The 17,562-nt window shown below is 33.1% G+C and overlaps 1 protein-coding gene across 1 annotated transcript; it reads left to right on the top strand.

Moving 5' to 3' along the window:
- The first annotated feature begins 5,266 nt into the window (after positions 1–5,266).
- LOC105204411 lies at positions 5,267–15,295 on the top strand. Its single transcript, XM_026139673.2, has 2 exons — positions 5,267–7,621; positions 10,355–15,295. The coding sequence occupies exons 1-2, from the start codon at positions 6,582–6,584 to the stop codon at positions 10,356–10,358; spliced, it is 1,044 nt and encodes a 347-aa protein (XP_025995458.2). The 5' UTR covers positions 5,267–6,581; the 3' UTR covers positions 10,359–15,295.
- The last annotated feature ends 2,267 nt before the right edge of the window (positions 15,296–17,562 follow it).

Raw genomic sequence — 17,562 nt, 5'->3', positions numbered from 1 at the left:
TCAGAAATGTTTTGACGACTGGAAAAAGTGCTGGCACAAATGCATTGTATCAGAGGGGGATTATTTTGAAGGGGATAACATAATTTTGGATGAATAAATGAATATTTTTTTATAAAAATGAAAAGTCACCTTACTTTTTGATCACACCTCGTATATTTTGTTAAATATATTTTTGTGTTAAATAATTTTAACACGAAAAATTATCTTTATTTTTGAATGCATATTTATTATGTAGGTCGGGAACATGTTTAATATCCATAATATGTTAGATATTACAAATCATCCCAAATAGGTCCTGCGGATGTCCTACAGACGTCGTACTACAGCTACGATAAACCAGGATGTCCTTCGGACGTCCTTGGGACATCCTATAAACGTACGAGATATTGGGACATTACAAGAACTTTTGTGGACATGTATCGGATGTTTCGGGACGTCCATATGTTGTCTGGGATATTACATTGTTTACAATTATATTTCCTATTCTTTCTTTGTTACATATCGACCAGTTTATTCAAAATAATGTTGTAACAATCGTCTAACAGCTTTGTATCCGTTTTTTGATTAAAACAATTTTTTTGTTCATTAATGTGTATCATTTTAGAAATTAAACGCTTATAATAATTTGGTTCAAAATCAAGGATTTTAACATCTTCCCAATCGAATGAACTACTCTGTTGTATTCCGTGTTCGTTAATAACATTTTGATATTTTTGATGTTTCAAGTTTAATGTTGTTTACATGTTCTTTGATTCTTGTTTTTAGTTTTCTTTTTGTTTGTCTTACGTACGAGGCGTTACAGTCATTACAATTTAATTTATAGACAACGTTGTTACATTCTGTTTTATGTTGTCCTTGTGCGCTTTAACAAACTTATCTAGTTTATTTAAACATCTAAAACTTAGTCTAATTATATTTTTATTTAGGGACGTAGATATTTTTTCAGACACGTCTTTTATGTACGGGAAGACCAAATACTTTTTTCTTTCCTTGAGCGTGTCCAGCACATCAATTAGGTCTTGAACTCTGTTATTTAATTTCGTATTAATCAATTTCTTGATTTTTATGTTGATTTTGTTAAAAATCAACTTCATTGGGTAGCCGTTATCAATTAAAGTGTTGATGCAAAATTCTAGGTTCTTCTTGTGATACTGGGGGTATGATAGTAACAAAGTCCGATCTATGATGCTATAAATGGTTCCTATTTTTTGGCTAAATGGGTGGTGTGAATAGTATGTTAAATATCTACATGAAAAGGTGTCCATATGGAACTAGTCCCCAGCCAGAAACGATTAGTCAAATCGACGTCGATTCGACGTCGATAACACTGGTCGATCGACGGTCGAAATTTGTAGTCGATTTGACTTAAAAATGGGCTTAAATTTTGACTAGTCATCGACAAGTCGATTTGATGTCAATTTGATGTCGAATTAATACTAATCCCAGCGAGAAATGATCTATCGAATTGACATTGAAATAATATCATTTTGATGTCGAATCGATGTCGAATTGACGTAGATTTTGTCATCATTTCTCATTGGGAATATCTAGAGATGGGATTGTAACAAGTGATATTAACGTGAACTTGAGTAATATCGAATTGCTGTTTATTACTGTAATATATTACTTTAGTATGTGAATAAAATGTTGAGTGAAAATATAAATGCAAATGTGTATTTGCCAAATAAAATATAATTAAAAATGCTCATCTGTTTCTTTGAACTTTTTATCACGTCTTCAAAAACTTCCATCATCTTATTTTTGATATAGAGCATTCTTTAACCATTGTCCTGCGTATAATGATAAATCCGTAACAGATACATTAAGTCTCTTGTTATGAATTGCGCCTAGTCATAAAATGTTTTGTGTAAAATTACTAGACACAAATAAGAAATATTTGAAGGCAAAGTATTTTCCTACTGTTATAAAAAACACAAACAAAATTTATAAAGTAATATGTATTCACCTATAATCACTTTCCACAGCAGTAATATGCAAAAAGGTTTCTTTTAATTGGCATCGCTTCGAAAATTGTATTTACATGCAAGAGAATTACTAATAGCTGCAGCTATAACTAAATACAATACTTCACTATCCTTCACTTTAAATTCTTTTTTGGCTTTTACTTTCATTTGTGAAAAATAATGTACTTAATATAATAATGCAAATAAAAAAAACATTATTTAACTAGAATAAACTATTTCACAATTAAAACATAAAATCAAATCAACAAGAAAAATGATGTCCAAACAGACCAATGGAATACATCAATAACAGTGAGCGCTCACTCAACTTTAAAACGCAACCATTCAAGAGACACAATTGCAATTCGCACCATATCTAAAAGCGTAGCGTAAATGATGCATACTTATATTACCGTACATTGCCGTTCGATAATAGTAATAGTAATATCAGGTGTATGCATAAGTTTTTTCCGGTTTCACTAAGAGATGGCGCCAGCAAAAAGTACGCAGCGTATTAATTTGACACATACGTCATTTTGTTCGTCTAACATAGAACTACAAACACACACAAGTTGAGTCCGCCAAAAACTAGCGTCTTTGTTTTATTGTTCAGTGATCATGTCGAGTTTTGAGCCTGAAAAACAACATTTGCGGCACGCATTGCTTTTTTTATTTAATCAAAAAAAAAGGCTGTTGAAAGTCATCATTTGTTGGTAGAAACATATGGTGAACACGCTCCATCGGTTAGAACATGTGAGACATGATTTCGACAATTTAAAAGTGGTGATTTCAATGTGAAAGACAGTGAGCGCTCTGGTAGACCACAAAAATGCGAAGAAGAGCAATTGCAGGAATTATTGGATGATGACCCAACTCAAACTCAACGGCAATTAGCAGAAGCATTACATGTATCACAAGAAACAATTAGCAGACGTTTACAAGCAATAGGAAAGATCAATAAACTCGGTAAATGGGTCCCACACAATTTGAATGAACGTCAAATGGAAAATCGCAAAGTAACTTGTGAAATGCTGCTTCAACGCCACAAAAAGAAATCATTTTTGTATCGAATTATGACGGGTAACGAAAAATGGATTTATTTTGAAAACCCAAAGCGGAGAAAATCGTGGCTTTCACCTGGCGAAGGTCCATCAACACCAAGGCCAAATCGCTTCGGCAAGAAGACCATGCTCTGTGTCTGGTGGACCAGAGCGGTATTGTGTATTGTGAACTCTTGAAGCTCGGCGAAACCGTTAATACACAACGCTATCGCCAACAAATGATTAATTTAAACCACGCATTAATCGAAAGACGACCGGAATGAGCCAGAAGACATGGTAAAGTGATTTTGTTACACGGGAATGCGCCGTCTCACATAGCAAAACCAGTGAAAGACACCTTAAAATCTCTTGGATGGGACATCTTTCCGCACCCGCCGTACTCCCCAGACCTGGCGCCATCTGACTATCACCTCTTCGCATCAATGGGGCACGCGTTCGCAGAGCAGCACTTCAGCAATTTCGAGGAAGTTGGAAAATGGCTCGACAATTTGCTGCAAAAGACAAGCAGTTTTTCTGGCATGGTATTCATAAATTACCTGAAAGATGGGCGAAATGTGTAGAAGCCGATGGCCAATATTTTGAATAAAAAAAAATTAATTTCCCTTGAAAATTTCATGTTTTTTTTTTACCAAAAAACCGGAAAAAACTTATGCATACACCTGGTAGTCGTAATTTATTGACCTTGCTTGCACGATAATGATCAATGTGAGCGCATTTCGGGAATATATTTAATAATAATATATAATAATAAAAAAATAATAATAAAATCTTTTTTCTACATTTCTCATTTTACATTTTCATAGAAAGTTTATAAAATTTGACAATATTTAAGGTTTTTAAAAATCTTTTTAGAAAAATTTAAAATATGATAAATTCTTATAATAATTATAAATGTTATAAGATATGAGAATTATTATAAATATATATGCGTATGAAAAAGTGCAGCTTAGTGATATATTCATTGTAAATGCCCGGGAAAAAATATTTTATATACAAAATATGTCCAAAAATAAATGTATATGATTATATATATTTACATGTAATTCATATTTGTGTTATGTGTATTTATATGTAAATAAATATACATATAATTATATAAAATCGTATATAATTACATATAATATAATTATATATATGGACATATTTTACATATAACTGTACATAATTATACAATGATTATATATAAAAAAAATTTCCCGAGTGTTATTTTTTTATAACAGATATAACAATTCTTAAAATCCAGTTATTGTTATTAAAAAGTTGTTAAATCATGCAAATGATATATGCATCTCTACACAATTTGCATATCAAGATTATATACAGGTTATATGTTGATTTAATTGTGTATGCAAAAGAACACATATCGCATTCTGATATCTCAACTTTTTAGTGCATAAAAACAATGTAATAAAAAAATAATATATATACTGCGCCTTTCAATTTATGTTGATCTACGTAAAATTGATTAAAAGTCAATAGAAATTTTACAAAAATATTTGCAATTACTCAATAAACAATTTTTATGACAAAGTAGAAAATGATAAAAATATCGACTAGTTTTCGACCATTGACCATTTATCGACGCATCAACGTCGAATCGACGTCGAATCGACATTGATTCGACTGATCATTTCTGATTGGGGTCAGTATGTAAAGTGTTGTTTTTGACTCTAATTAAGGTATCCAAAAAATTGAGGCTACGTTTCTTTTCCCATTCAATAGTAAACTGTAGACAGTTGTGGTATCCGTTGAATTCATTTAGAATATTAATAACCGCTTCGGTGGGTGCTGCCATAGCGATATCGTCCACACAACGTACGTAAAACGGTAAAACTACTTTTATTCAGAACTTTAAATTCCAGATCTTGCATCACTATGTCTGCAATTACCGGTGATAACGGTGAGCCCATAGGGACACCAAACGTATATTTGTATATCTTATTATTAAAAGTAAAAAACGTGGACGTTAAAACAAACTGTACCGCTGTGATAAATTCATCTTTTGGGATATTGGTTTTTTTTTCTATGGATTCCTATCTAGAATTAATTCCCTTAATCGTAAGGTCACGGCACATTAATAAATAGAAATGTTACGTCAAGTGATAGCAAAGTTTCGAAATCCTGTATGTTTTTATTTGTTAACAATTTGCAGAGTTCAAAACTATTCTTGACGTGGCCCAGGACTCGCGGAATGCTGTCCGATATAGTGTTCTGCAGAAAGGCTGCTAATGGATAAAGGGCAGTTCCTACCGACGACACAATAATTCTTAAAGGCGCGTTAGGCTTATGTATTTTTGGCAACACATAAGCTTTTGGTAGCATGCAGTCACTTACTCGTAATGAGTAGAATCTTTGTTTTGATATGTATCCCTTAGCATGCCATTTTTTAACCCGATTGTTTAATGTTTTTCCTAATTTAGGTGTTGGGTCCCTTTTTTCTATGGAATACGTGTCTTTATCATTAAGGGGGAGGGGGTAGGGTTTTGCACTTTCAAAAAATCAATTTTTTTGTCTTTTTTTATAGTTAAACATTTCAAGAATATATTCCCAAAATTTCAAGTTGATCCGAGCAAAATTCTCAAAGTCATCGAGCAGTTAGTCTCCGCTCATTCAAACTGTAGTTCCGACAGCTGCGGACGTTCAGAACGTAGCTGATGAGTAGGTATACAGTTTATTTACTTAAGGATCATTTTCGATCTTCTGGCAGTATTGTTAGACGGGCCCGGTTTTTTGCGCATGCGCATCAAATAAGAACACAAACGTCAGTTAGTTGTGGAACGTTTGATCGTGCACTTGTTTTCAGTGATTTAATAATTTTGTAAAGATCTTTTCTATTAAACAATGCGAAGAAATAGTAGAACTTTTTTGTGTAGGTCAAAAAAAAGACCAAATCCAAGTAAACAAAAAAAAGATGAAACTAGTACGTCGAGTGCATCATAAAAAAAAATAAAGTTAAGTACCAGTGCGAGCGTGCCGGAAGACGTTGAAAAACATTATAGAATTGTAGATTTTTTGCTTGTTTACTCGACAATTTCAACGTTAGTGAAATATGCTCAGTGTGATGGTTCAGTTCAGTTTAAAAGTTGCAAAAAAGAAGGTCTTGGTTTTCAAATTCAGGTTAAATGTGCTAAATGTAATCCACGCTATATACCGTCGAGTGACAAAACTAGTCATCGCTATGAAATCAACATTCGATTCGTTTTTGTAATGCGTGCATTAGGCTTGGGTTTAGCAGGCTATAATAAGTTTTGCGGTCTCATGGATATTGCAAGTAATTTTGTATCAAAAACGTCTTATTTGGAAATAATGAAAATGATTTGCTCCAGCGTAGAAACGACTGCTAAAAATTTTCTCCTTTTCGCCGCAAACGAAGAAAAGCAAAAAACACGTGAAAACTCGTCTGACACTTTGACTGTTTCTGGCGATGGCACGTGGCATAAGCAAGGCTACAGCTCCTCCTTTGGCGTCACTTCATTGATTGGTTATTGGACTGGAAAAGTGATTGATATTTTCATAAGTAGTTTGCATTGTCAATTTTGTAAATTATGGGAAAAAAATGAAGACTACTGAATTTGAAGAGTGGTACTCACAACACGTTGCTAATGATGAATGTGATGCCAATCATACTGGACCATCAGGTAACATGGAAGTAGGCGCAGTAATCGAAATGTTTCGCTGCTCAGAAGAAAATTATGGAGCAAAAATTAGCAATTATATCGAAGACGGCGACAGCAAAACTTACGGCAATTTAGTGCAAGCAAAACCTTACGGTGAAAATTTCACTATAAATAAAAAAGAATGTGTAGGCCATGTACAGAAACAAATAGGAAAATGTTTACGTGATTTGGTAAATACGACTGAAGATGTAGTCGTGAAAACAGGAAAAAATGCAAGTAGAACGCGGCGAAGTAAAATACTTGGCGGCAAAGAAAAACTTATTGGAAAAGTAATCGATAATTTGAGTCGATACTACGGAGCAGCAATAAGGCATAATTGTGATTTGGTCGAGAAAATGAAAAATGCGATCTGGGCCACATACTACCACCAACAGTCGACAGACGATAATTTTCAACACGATATGAACGGTGAGAATTCGTGGTGTCCTTATCAAAAAGCTCTGGCCACAACAGGAGTGGAGAATTTCCAGCACAATTACACTCCACTTCCAGAAGATGTCATCCAAGCTATAAAACCAATTTATGAAGATTTGAGCAAGGACAAACTTCTGGAAAGATGTCTTGGAGGTTTTACCCAAAATGCAAACGAAAGTTTGAACCAACTTATTTGGAGAATCCCACCAAAAAAATTATCTGGCAGCAAACAAATTGTTGAATTTGCAGCCTATGTAGCTGCATGCACTTTCAACGAAGGTGCTGGTGTTTTCCTCAGCTTTCTTTCTGATATGAACGTCAGCCTCAGGCCGAGCGCTTACGAATACGCAAGATTGGAGGACAGCTGTCGCATCAACAGGGCCGATATACGAGCTGAGCAGCACAGCAAAGAAGCCAGAATAAAGCGAAGACTCGAAAAAAAAAGAGGCCAAGAACATCAAAGTGCAGGAATTGTACTCTATGGAGCTGGAATCGATGATTTAGTGTAAGTTGAAAAAAAAATTTTTTTTTTTCACTTTTTTAGCTTTTAAAACTTTGAACACGTTTTCTCAAAATCATTTTTTCAAAGTCTGTGTTCACTCCCATTTTAAAACTACTCGACCGATTTATTTCAAATTTGGTACACACATTCTGCATATACAGGGTGATTCAAAATAACCTATGGTCCCGAAGCTGGCATATTCGTAATCGAATTCTGAGACGATTTTTCCTTTTGCAAAAATTTGTCCGGAGTTTAGTTTTCAAGTTACAATAAGAATTAGTTAGCGTATGACGAGTCAGGTACAAGTGGTAGACAGGGGCGGCGCGACTCACTGTTACACGTGGGTGTTTCCGTGGGGCACCTCCTGCGCTCAAATGACTGACAAAAGTACATGGACAGCACATTCTTATTTAAACTTTCTCTCTCTCTCTCTCTCTCTCTCTCTCTCTTTGTCACTTTAATTATGCTACATTTAACTTGTCAAATTTCGATTTGTCATCCGGCCGTCAAATATCGGGATAACCGTGAAATCTTCAAGTAAGTTTACATTATTATAATAAATGTACGCCCGCGAATAATAAAAATTAATGCAAATTAGATTACTTAAATGTGCACTTGCAAGTTAAAGGTAGCACTTTTAAAACGCACAAAAAGGGATAGAAAGAAGAGAGAGAGAGAGACGGAGGGGGCTTTGAACAAGTTTAAGCACGTTTACTTACGCACACGGCGATCAGCTTATTGTTTCCACGATGCGACAGTTCAATTTAAATTTGTCCTTTATCCAGATCTATCCCTCGAAGTTGTTTCATAGTTCACCACATTTACACTATTTACTCTGCATTTGATTGATAAACGCGGAACTACGCGACGAACCGATCGATCGACTTTATTAATTACTATTAATCACTACTGTAAACACTACAAGTATTTGATGCGTTAAAATTACTCGAAGAAACACATATTTACGTTACAATCACACAACACGTGTTCACTCGACGATATGAAGCAGTCGACTGAGTGTTATTGGTTATGTCGTTATAAGAGTGTCGAACGATTGGTGAAAGCCATAAGTCAAAACGCGGTAATTCAAAATGAAAATATTGATTAATACGATTTACATTGATACAATTTATTAGAAAAATGTGGCAAATGCATGTTTATTATTACTTGTTAAAAATTGTAAGTGACTTTATCAAGATAATTATTTAGAATATTTATTATAAAAAAAACTTCAAGGATTAAATTCTTGAAATCTCCTTGCAGCAACGGATAATCTGTCCTTTTCAGGGCAACCAAATATTTTATTTCGAGAAATATTTTCACAGTTTTCGCAAATATTCAAAAATAAGAAATAAAAAAAATGTTTAGAAAAAATTGATTTTGATAAAATTATTTCTTGAATATTTAGAATGAATAATAATTATCTTGATAAAGTCACTATCATACAATTTTTAACAAATATTGATAAACATGCATTTGCAACATTTTTCTAATAAATTGTATTGATGTAAATTGTATTAACCAATATTTTTATTTTAAATTGCCGCGTTTTCACTTATGGCTTTAATCAATCGTTCGACACTCTTATAACAACATAACCAATAACATCCAGTCGACTGCTTCATATCGTCGAGTGAACACGTGTTGTGTAATCGTAACGTAAACACGTGTTTCTACGAGTAATTTTAACGCATTGAATGATTGTAGTGATTAGAGTAGTAATTAATAAAGTTGATCGATCGGTTTGTCGCGTAGTTCCGCGTTTATCGATCAAGTGCAGAGTAAATAGTGTAAATGTGGAATAATATGAAACAACTTCGAGGGATAGATATGGATAAAGGACAAATTTAAATTGAACTGTCGCATCGTGGAAACAATAAGCTGATTGCCGTGTGCGTGAGTGAACATGCTTAAACTTGTTTAAAGCCCCCTTCTCCCCCGTTTCTCTCTCTCTCTCTCTCTCTCTCTCTCTCTCTCTCCTTTCCTTTTTGTGCGTTTTAAAAGTGCTACTTTTAACTTGCAAGTGCACATTTAAGTAATCTAATTTGCATTAAATTTTATTATTCTTGGGCGTACATTTATTATAATAATGTAAACTTAGTGAAGATTTTACGGTCATCCCGATATTTGACGGCCGGATGACAGATCGAAATTTGACAAGTTAAATGTAGCATAATTAAAGTGACAGAGAGAGAGAGAGAGAGAGAGAGAGAGAGAGAGAGAGAGAGAGAGAGAGAGAGAGAGAGAGAGAGAAAGAGAGAGAGAAAGAAAGTTTAAATAGAAATGTGCTGTCCATGTACTTTTGTCAGTCATTTGAGCACAGGAGGTGCCCCACGGAAACACCCGCGTGTAACAGTGAGTCGCGCCGCCCCTGTCTACCACTTGTACCTGACCCGTCATACGCTAACTAATTCTTATTGTAACTTGAAAACTATGCTCCGGACAAATTTTTGCAAAAAGAAAAATCGTCTCAGAATTCGATTACGAATATGCCAGCTTCGGGACCAATAGGTTATTTTGAATTACCTTGTATATCTTCGCCCAACGGTGAGTTTTAGAATTTTTTTTTATTTAGGGGGTTTTTTACTTACAAAATGGCGGAATTTTTCGTGAAATATAGCACTTTTCACTTTAAATGGCCGGCAAAAATTTTTAAATGAAAAAAAAATTATTTGAGACCGTTGGAGGAAGGATTTATTAATACTTAAACTAAATTCAAATGGTTTTTGATTTCAGATAATTTTCAACTGAGATACAGTGAACACCGCAAATCGTCTTTTTCCAAAGGCGCTCTAGGAAAAGTTCTGTCACCGGCTTGTTTGTGAATATTTTTGCATCAAAATTGTACAGAATATTCTTAAACTAATCTTAATAATGTACAAGAGGTTGTAATAAATTTAATCAAATCATTTTTTTTTTAATTTGTAAAAGAAGTGTATTTTTTCACGCTGAAAACCCTACCCTCCTCTTAAGTTGCATTTTTTGTAAATAGTCCTCTTTATCCATTGCAACCACTGCATTTCCCTTGTTCGCGCGCGTGATTATTATATTGTCATTATGTTTTAAAAAATGTGTTGTGTATTTTTTAAAGTATCAGCGGTTAAAAGTCTATTAATTTACATGAGTCATATAACAAGAAGCAAGATGTTGACGGAATTTATTGACATGATTTGTTTCGCGGATTGGAAATCGACGAAGCAATTATAGAAGTTTTGGACCATGGGCTTTAAATCCCGGACTAATGTATTTAAGAGCTTTAGGCTGTTTTGAAGATTCTGTTTGCGCTTTGCGTCAATAATGTAAGAAATACACACACACTGAAGAAAACTCCGTAGAGTCAAAACATTTGTGTCTCGAATACTAATAAATAACGGTTATAATGTATACAAACACTTACACCTTTTTGCTCGTCTTATTGGCCTATACAATTAGTTGTTAAATTGCATACGAGCCTATCAGAATGTTGTTAAAGTAAAATTTGTTTTTAAATAAGAATATCTTTTCACTTTGTTTCAAGAATAATTTATTTTTAAGCGAGAAGATTATTTATTCTTGGCGCTATTTTAATCATAAAATATTCTTAAGTTAAAGCATTTATGCTTTGCTTTAAGAATTCATTTTTTTGTGTGATTGTATTATTAATAATCACCATTTTCTAAATCTATACACGATAAAACACATTATTGTTACTAATGTGTCCGTTTGATATAGTAAGGATTTATCTGCACTTTATCGCTATACGAGTAAAACATAGTTATATGTCAGAGAATAATAATCAGAACGTAGTAAAGTCAGTTCTTGTGAAACCATGCTAGAAAATTGTCGATGGTTATTGTACATATCGTGTCTTTACGGTTGTTGTCCATATATAATCGATGAATTATCGATATTTACAAATTTTCGTCCTGTGACGAAAATACTGTACTTATTGATCGCGTGCGGTGTGTATTGCGCCGCAGGATATTACGCATTTGGTTTTGCCACTCTATGTACAACTATTAATGTGGGTTGCGTTCTACAGCAAATTAATCGATACACACGGACTCTCTATATGATCTTGACAACATTGCTATCGTACTTACATTATACAACATTTCAACGCACTGTTGCCACAATTCATGAATTTGATAATTTAATGTTACATCATCGTTGGTGCATTGAAAATAAACAAAAAAAGCATTATATGCAGTGGCTAATTATATTATTTATTATTGGTGCTTGGGTGTTATTTGCTGCATTAGCAATGCTGATTGTTAAAAAAATAAGCGCTACAAGCGAAATATCCTACTTCACATTTATGATACAATACGTTACTCGCATGACGTTTTCTATGGAGATCGCAAAATTTTGCTTCTTATATGATGCATTGCGTCGCAGGTTTTGTCTTCTCAACGAACTGTGTCATGGATCGATTGGTATTATCTTGTCAATTGATTAACCCCAAATTGAATAACCAAATTACCTTCACTCTTTCAGTGTAAATAATATTTACAAATATCATGCATAAAATGGGCTCTTACAAGTGATCTTGCGAAGTGTCACACTTTGACTTTAATAAAACTTTATTACATGCTGGTAAAATAATTAAATAGTCTTAGAAAATATCAGTTGCTGCCAAAAATGATTTGAAAGAGTGAAATAATCCCTAATATGTAAAGCGGTTTTCAGCAAAAACTATTTAAGACATCAAAAAACGTTTTATACAAAAGTTTTACATTAAAATTAGCTGTATTCATTCAAATTAATAATATTTTTTTAAATTAAAAAAAGTTTTTAAATAACAGGCACACAAAATAAAAAAAAGTGTCATGTCCAAAAGACTACACCTATGTATCCCTATGTACTTTGACGCCCCGAATATGACCCCAGAATTGCTTCATCAAGTCAGAATTTTTTTTCACCTTCAAAAATAGTGTAATTTGAAGAAATTTTTGCCATTTTTTGAGGATAAAAAAAATCTTTATCTGATGTAGCACTTCTGAGGTCATATTCGGTTGCAGGGCATCAAAATACATAGGGATACACAGGTGTAGTTTCTCGGACGTGACACTTTTTTTATTTTGTGTGCCTGTGTAATTATTCTATCAATAAGATAGACGGATTTTATTGTAACCATATCTTTATAAGCATATTCAGATTGTAACTACCAAAGGAAACTAGTTGAATCATTCAACCTCTTGATGTTTATGGATTTAGAATATGGAAAAATTTTGTGAGAATATTCAATGATTGCATCATATAATTAAATTATGATATTAATTTGTATTTCAGAAATAATATCATTAAATTACAATCTTTAACGCATATATTACAACTATCTTTTAAGCGATTTCATAATCTTTATCCCAGCAAACACTGAATATAGCTGCAACATTGCATTGGAGTAATTGTATTGATTGTGAGGTAACAGATGTTACCTCACAATCAATACAATTTAAAATGTTTTTGGGGTACAATATAACTATTTTATGCAACTGTTATATATTTTTGTTATTTTTGTGTATTATTGAAATAACAGCAACATAACAAAACTTATATAACAGATATTATATTTTATCTATATTGTCGTTATATAAAATGTTAAATAGCATTTATGTTGCATTAGATATAACTATTACATTGAAATTATATTAAAATTTTTAATAGCTTTCAGTAGCGCCATTTTGCGACACGCGATTCATGTTTGACATTCGACTTATTCGATGTATGTACGATGATCCGATATTTCGTGATACGTTTGGATTCCCCATTTGGATGGTGATTGAATATGACTGCTAAAATGGGTTTAATTTCTAAAAGATTAAAAAACTATAAAATATCAGAGAGAACGATTGCTGAAGAGCATTTGATTATGGAATCAGATTAAATGCACTTAAAGCTCTGCTCGTAGAGGTCATGGCCATTATTTTGTAAATTTTATATATCGCGTGCTAACGCGGCTATATATATAATATATAACGCGAATGTTTTTCGTATAGAATTACTAGTTTAAAAAGATGTGTCAACAACTTTCAAAAAATTCATACAAAATACGGCCAAACGCATGCAACAAACTATTTTTACAAAATAAGTAGCAGATCTTTAATTGCATTCGGATTCCATGGCTAAATGTCCTTCAGCCATTGTTCTGATTATTATTTATGGTGTAACTGATGTAATATAATACATGTTCTCGGTTTTCATGTGCTTACAGATATATTTTAGTATGTTGTGAAATTAATTCACTCTTTTGTAACGTAACAGATTTCAGAGTGTTTTTACAATAATATAATATATTCTGTGCAAGAACACATAAATTGCAAGATGTTTATAAAACTAAATACTTTGTAAATAAATTTGTTTTTGTCTTCCTGCCTTTCTTAAGTTTAAGATATCACTTTTTAAGTAAGAGCAAATTTTACTTTTGCAAATGTGAGTCTTTACCACTCTTGTCGTGGCTATAACTAGTTTTCTGATTGTCTATGTGTAAGATTTTATAGATAACCAAGTTTACAATCATAAGACAATGAGTCGAGTACCTTTCTTTTGTTGAATATGCTCTTTATTAAGATTTTGACTCACATAGGCTAAAGCATAAAGCGTTACAAAAATGTGAAATTTAAATAAACCCAGATAACAAAATGCGCGCATAGTGAATTCACGGAGCGCGCATGCCGTGCAGATTATCCTCACGGTGTGAGCTCACGGCATCCGACAGATGCGTCATCATATGAGACTCATATTGGTCGCACGCGTGCGGTACTCATGCGTGCGAGCGATATGAGCCTCAAATGCGTTCTGCAAATGAGACTCATATTGCTCGCATGCATGCATACGGCACTCAAAAATTCTAATCATTGCTCATTTTTTTTACGTACTTTTAATGCATTATATATCAATATTTTTATTCATTTTTTTTCTGATTTACAATTAAAAATTAATATTATCATATACAATCTTTAATAAATTAGCATTAAAAGTATTAAAAGCATAAAAAGTTCTTGAAAGAAATGCGCAGTGATTGGAAATTTATATAGTATTTTGTAAATTTGTTAATATATGGAAGGGTCTTGTTTTATCACGTTGCAATTGACCACTGCATCCATTCACAGCAAACGGTGAATTTTAGGTTTTTTTACTAGAATTTTTTTACTGTTCAAGCACTGCAGTGCGGCTGGTGATCAATCGCAACGTGGTTAAAAGAAAAATTAACATGTACACAATTAATACTTTAATATTATTTTCAAGTGAATTTTACTTTAATGCAACTCTAATTCAAAATATAATTACAAAGATATTTGAAGTTAAAAATACATACATTTTTGTAGAATTAATAAATATCTTACATACTTTATATATGGTCATAAAACGAACCGTCCATACACCTCTTCGAGACAACTTATAAAATAAAATATGCGAGGTCTGTCAACAATAAAATATGAAATGCTTGCTCTCGTATTGTTTTCAATGTTTGGCAATATTATTCCACAATTTCCTAGGAACAAAGAAAAAAATAATATATAAAAATTAATATTTACAAAGTATGAAAATCAAGTTTGATAATTCTACAAGTATTCTACACTTTATCATTTAATTGTTATAGAAAATTAATTTCCTTTTACAAAAATTTAATAAAGTTTATTAATAATAATAATAATCATAATAATAAGTACAAATTTTGTAATAATAAAAAATTAGTACTTATAAACTATTTTGAGAAGAAAGCGTTTAAAAATTATTGAAATAAAAATGCAAATTAAAAAAGTTAGGTTATGTAAAATATTAGGAAATTGAAAACAAATTGAAAACCGCCGTTTTCCAGTAGATGGCGTCAGCGGTAAATGCTGGCGCCAAACGTCAAAAATTTTAAATGTAAGGTTGGGCATCTGGCAACAATTCCTTATCATTGCAGTTGTGAATTTTTATCGGCGTTATATATTCTTTTGTGATCGAAAATGTCGAAATTTGTGCCCAATAAGCGTCATTTGCGGGAAGTTTTGCTTTTTGCCTTCAATTCGAAAAAATCTGCGGCTGAGGCGCGTCGAATGATTGTAAAAACTTATGATGAGGCTTCCATTAGTGAAAGAACGTGTCGAGAATGGTTCCAACGCTTCAAAAGTGGTGATTTCGGCGTAGAAGACAAGGAGCGTCCCGGACAGGTGAAAAAGTTTGAAGACGCACAATTGGAAACATTACTGAATGAAGATTCATCTCAAATGCAACAGGAGCTTGCAGATTCATTGGGCGTGACTCAACAAGCTATTTCACATCGTTTGAAAACCATGGGAATGATCCAAAAGCATGGACACTGGGTGCCATACGAATTAAAGCCGAGAGACGTCGAACGGCGTTTTTTCGCGTGCGAACAGCTGCTCCAACGGCAAAAACGGAAGGGTTTTCTGCATCGTATTGTAACCGGCGATGAAAAGTAGATCCATTATCATAATCCAAAGCGAAAAAAATCGTGGCGCTACCGCGGCTATGCATCAACATCGACGGCCAAGCCAAATATCTATGGCCCGAAGCTCATGCTGTGTATTTGGTGGGACCAGCTCGGCGTGATTTATTATGAGCTGTTGCAACCGGGTGAAACCATCACAGGAGCTCGCTACCGAACACAACTAATGCGTTTGAGCCGAGCATTGCAGGAAAAACGGCCACAATACGAGCAAAGACACGAAAAAGTGATGTTGCTGCACGACAACGCTCGGCCACATGTTGCTCAGGTCGTTAAAACCTATCTGGAAACATTGAAATGGGACGTCTTACCTCATCCGCCGTATTCTCCTGACATCGCCCCTTCAGATTACCACTTGTTCCGATCAATGGCGCATGGCCTGGCTGAGCAGCACTTCCATTATTACGAAGAGGCCAAAAACTGGGTCGATTCGTGGATCGCCGCAAAAGACGAGCAGTTTTTTCGACGCGGGATTCGTATGCTGCCCGAAAGTAGTGTCCAGCGATGGACAATACTTTCAAGAATAAGTATGTAACCATTTTTCAACAATCAAGCCTCAAATTTTGACAAAAAACAGCGGTTTTCAATTTGTACTCCTAATATATTATACTTATATCAAGTAATAAATATACTACACATAAAAGCAAATTCAAGACCCAGACTTTAATTACTTGAGGGTTTTTCTTATCCACGGAGATCCGATATTATGCAAAATACTCCAATTCGTTGTAAAAATATTACATACAAGAACACGGCACTTGCAAAATATTACACCACTACCACTGACCATGACCACTACACTCAACTGACTCAACTACACTGCACTGTTACAATGACGAGTCATGATGACCGTTACGGCATGGAGAATCATGTACCATCAAAATGCATGCGCAGAAGCTCTTTGCTGCGATTTGTTGGCTAAAATCGCGTGACTTCATTGACAATTTTAAATTAATGAATGCAAATAAAAATCAGCAAATATCAGAAAAGAATCAAAATATCAAAATCAAAGATAACATGTTATATTTAATCATACAGTGATTGTTTTCTCACACATAAAATGCAATAAAAATATAGTTTTGCTAGTAGTTTTTCTTCTCATAAGTTAGATTTTCTTTTAATATTTTTATAATATTTTAATATTTTTATATATTTTTATAATATTTTTTATTTTTATAATATTTTGTATAATATTTTTTTATATTTTATCATACACAGTATATTTAATACGTTCTCAGATAATCTCATATACAATATATTTAAAATTTTTTCAGATTTTCTATTTGCTTATAAAAAAATTGTTGGTTATAAAAATTAAGAAAAAATTAATTTTTCTACAATTTTTCCTCTATTTTTTAGATTTTCTCTTTTTACATATTATACTTAAATACTTTTCATACACAGCATTTTTATGTCTTATACAATTTATTTCCTCACACTTTTATTTTTGCTTACAAAGAAGGATTAGATTTTTTCATCCAGTTCTGTGATTTCACTGTTCTTAAAA

The sequence above is a fragment of the Solenopsis invicta genome, chromosome 2 (assembly GCF_016802725.1).
Source record: "Solenopsis invicta isolate M01_SB chromosome 2, UNIL_Sinv_3.0, whole genome shotgun sequence".
In the NCBI taxonomy this organism is placed as follows: Eukaryota; Metazoa; Arthropoda; class Insecta; order Hymenoptera; family Formicidae; genus Solenopsis; species Solenopsis invicta.
The sequence above is the reverse complement of the archived record's forward strand: the minus strand, read 5'-3'. Positions and strand labels throughout refer to the sequence as shown.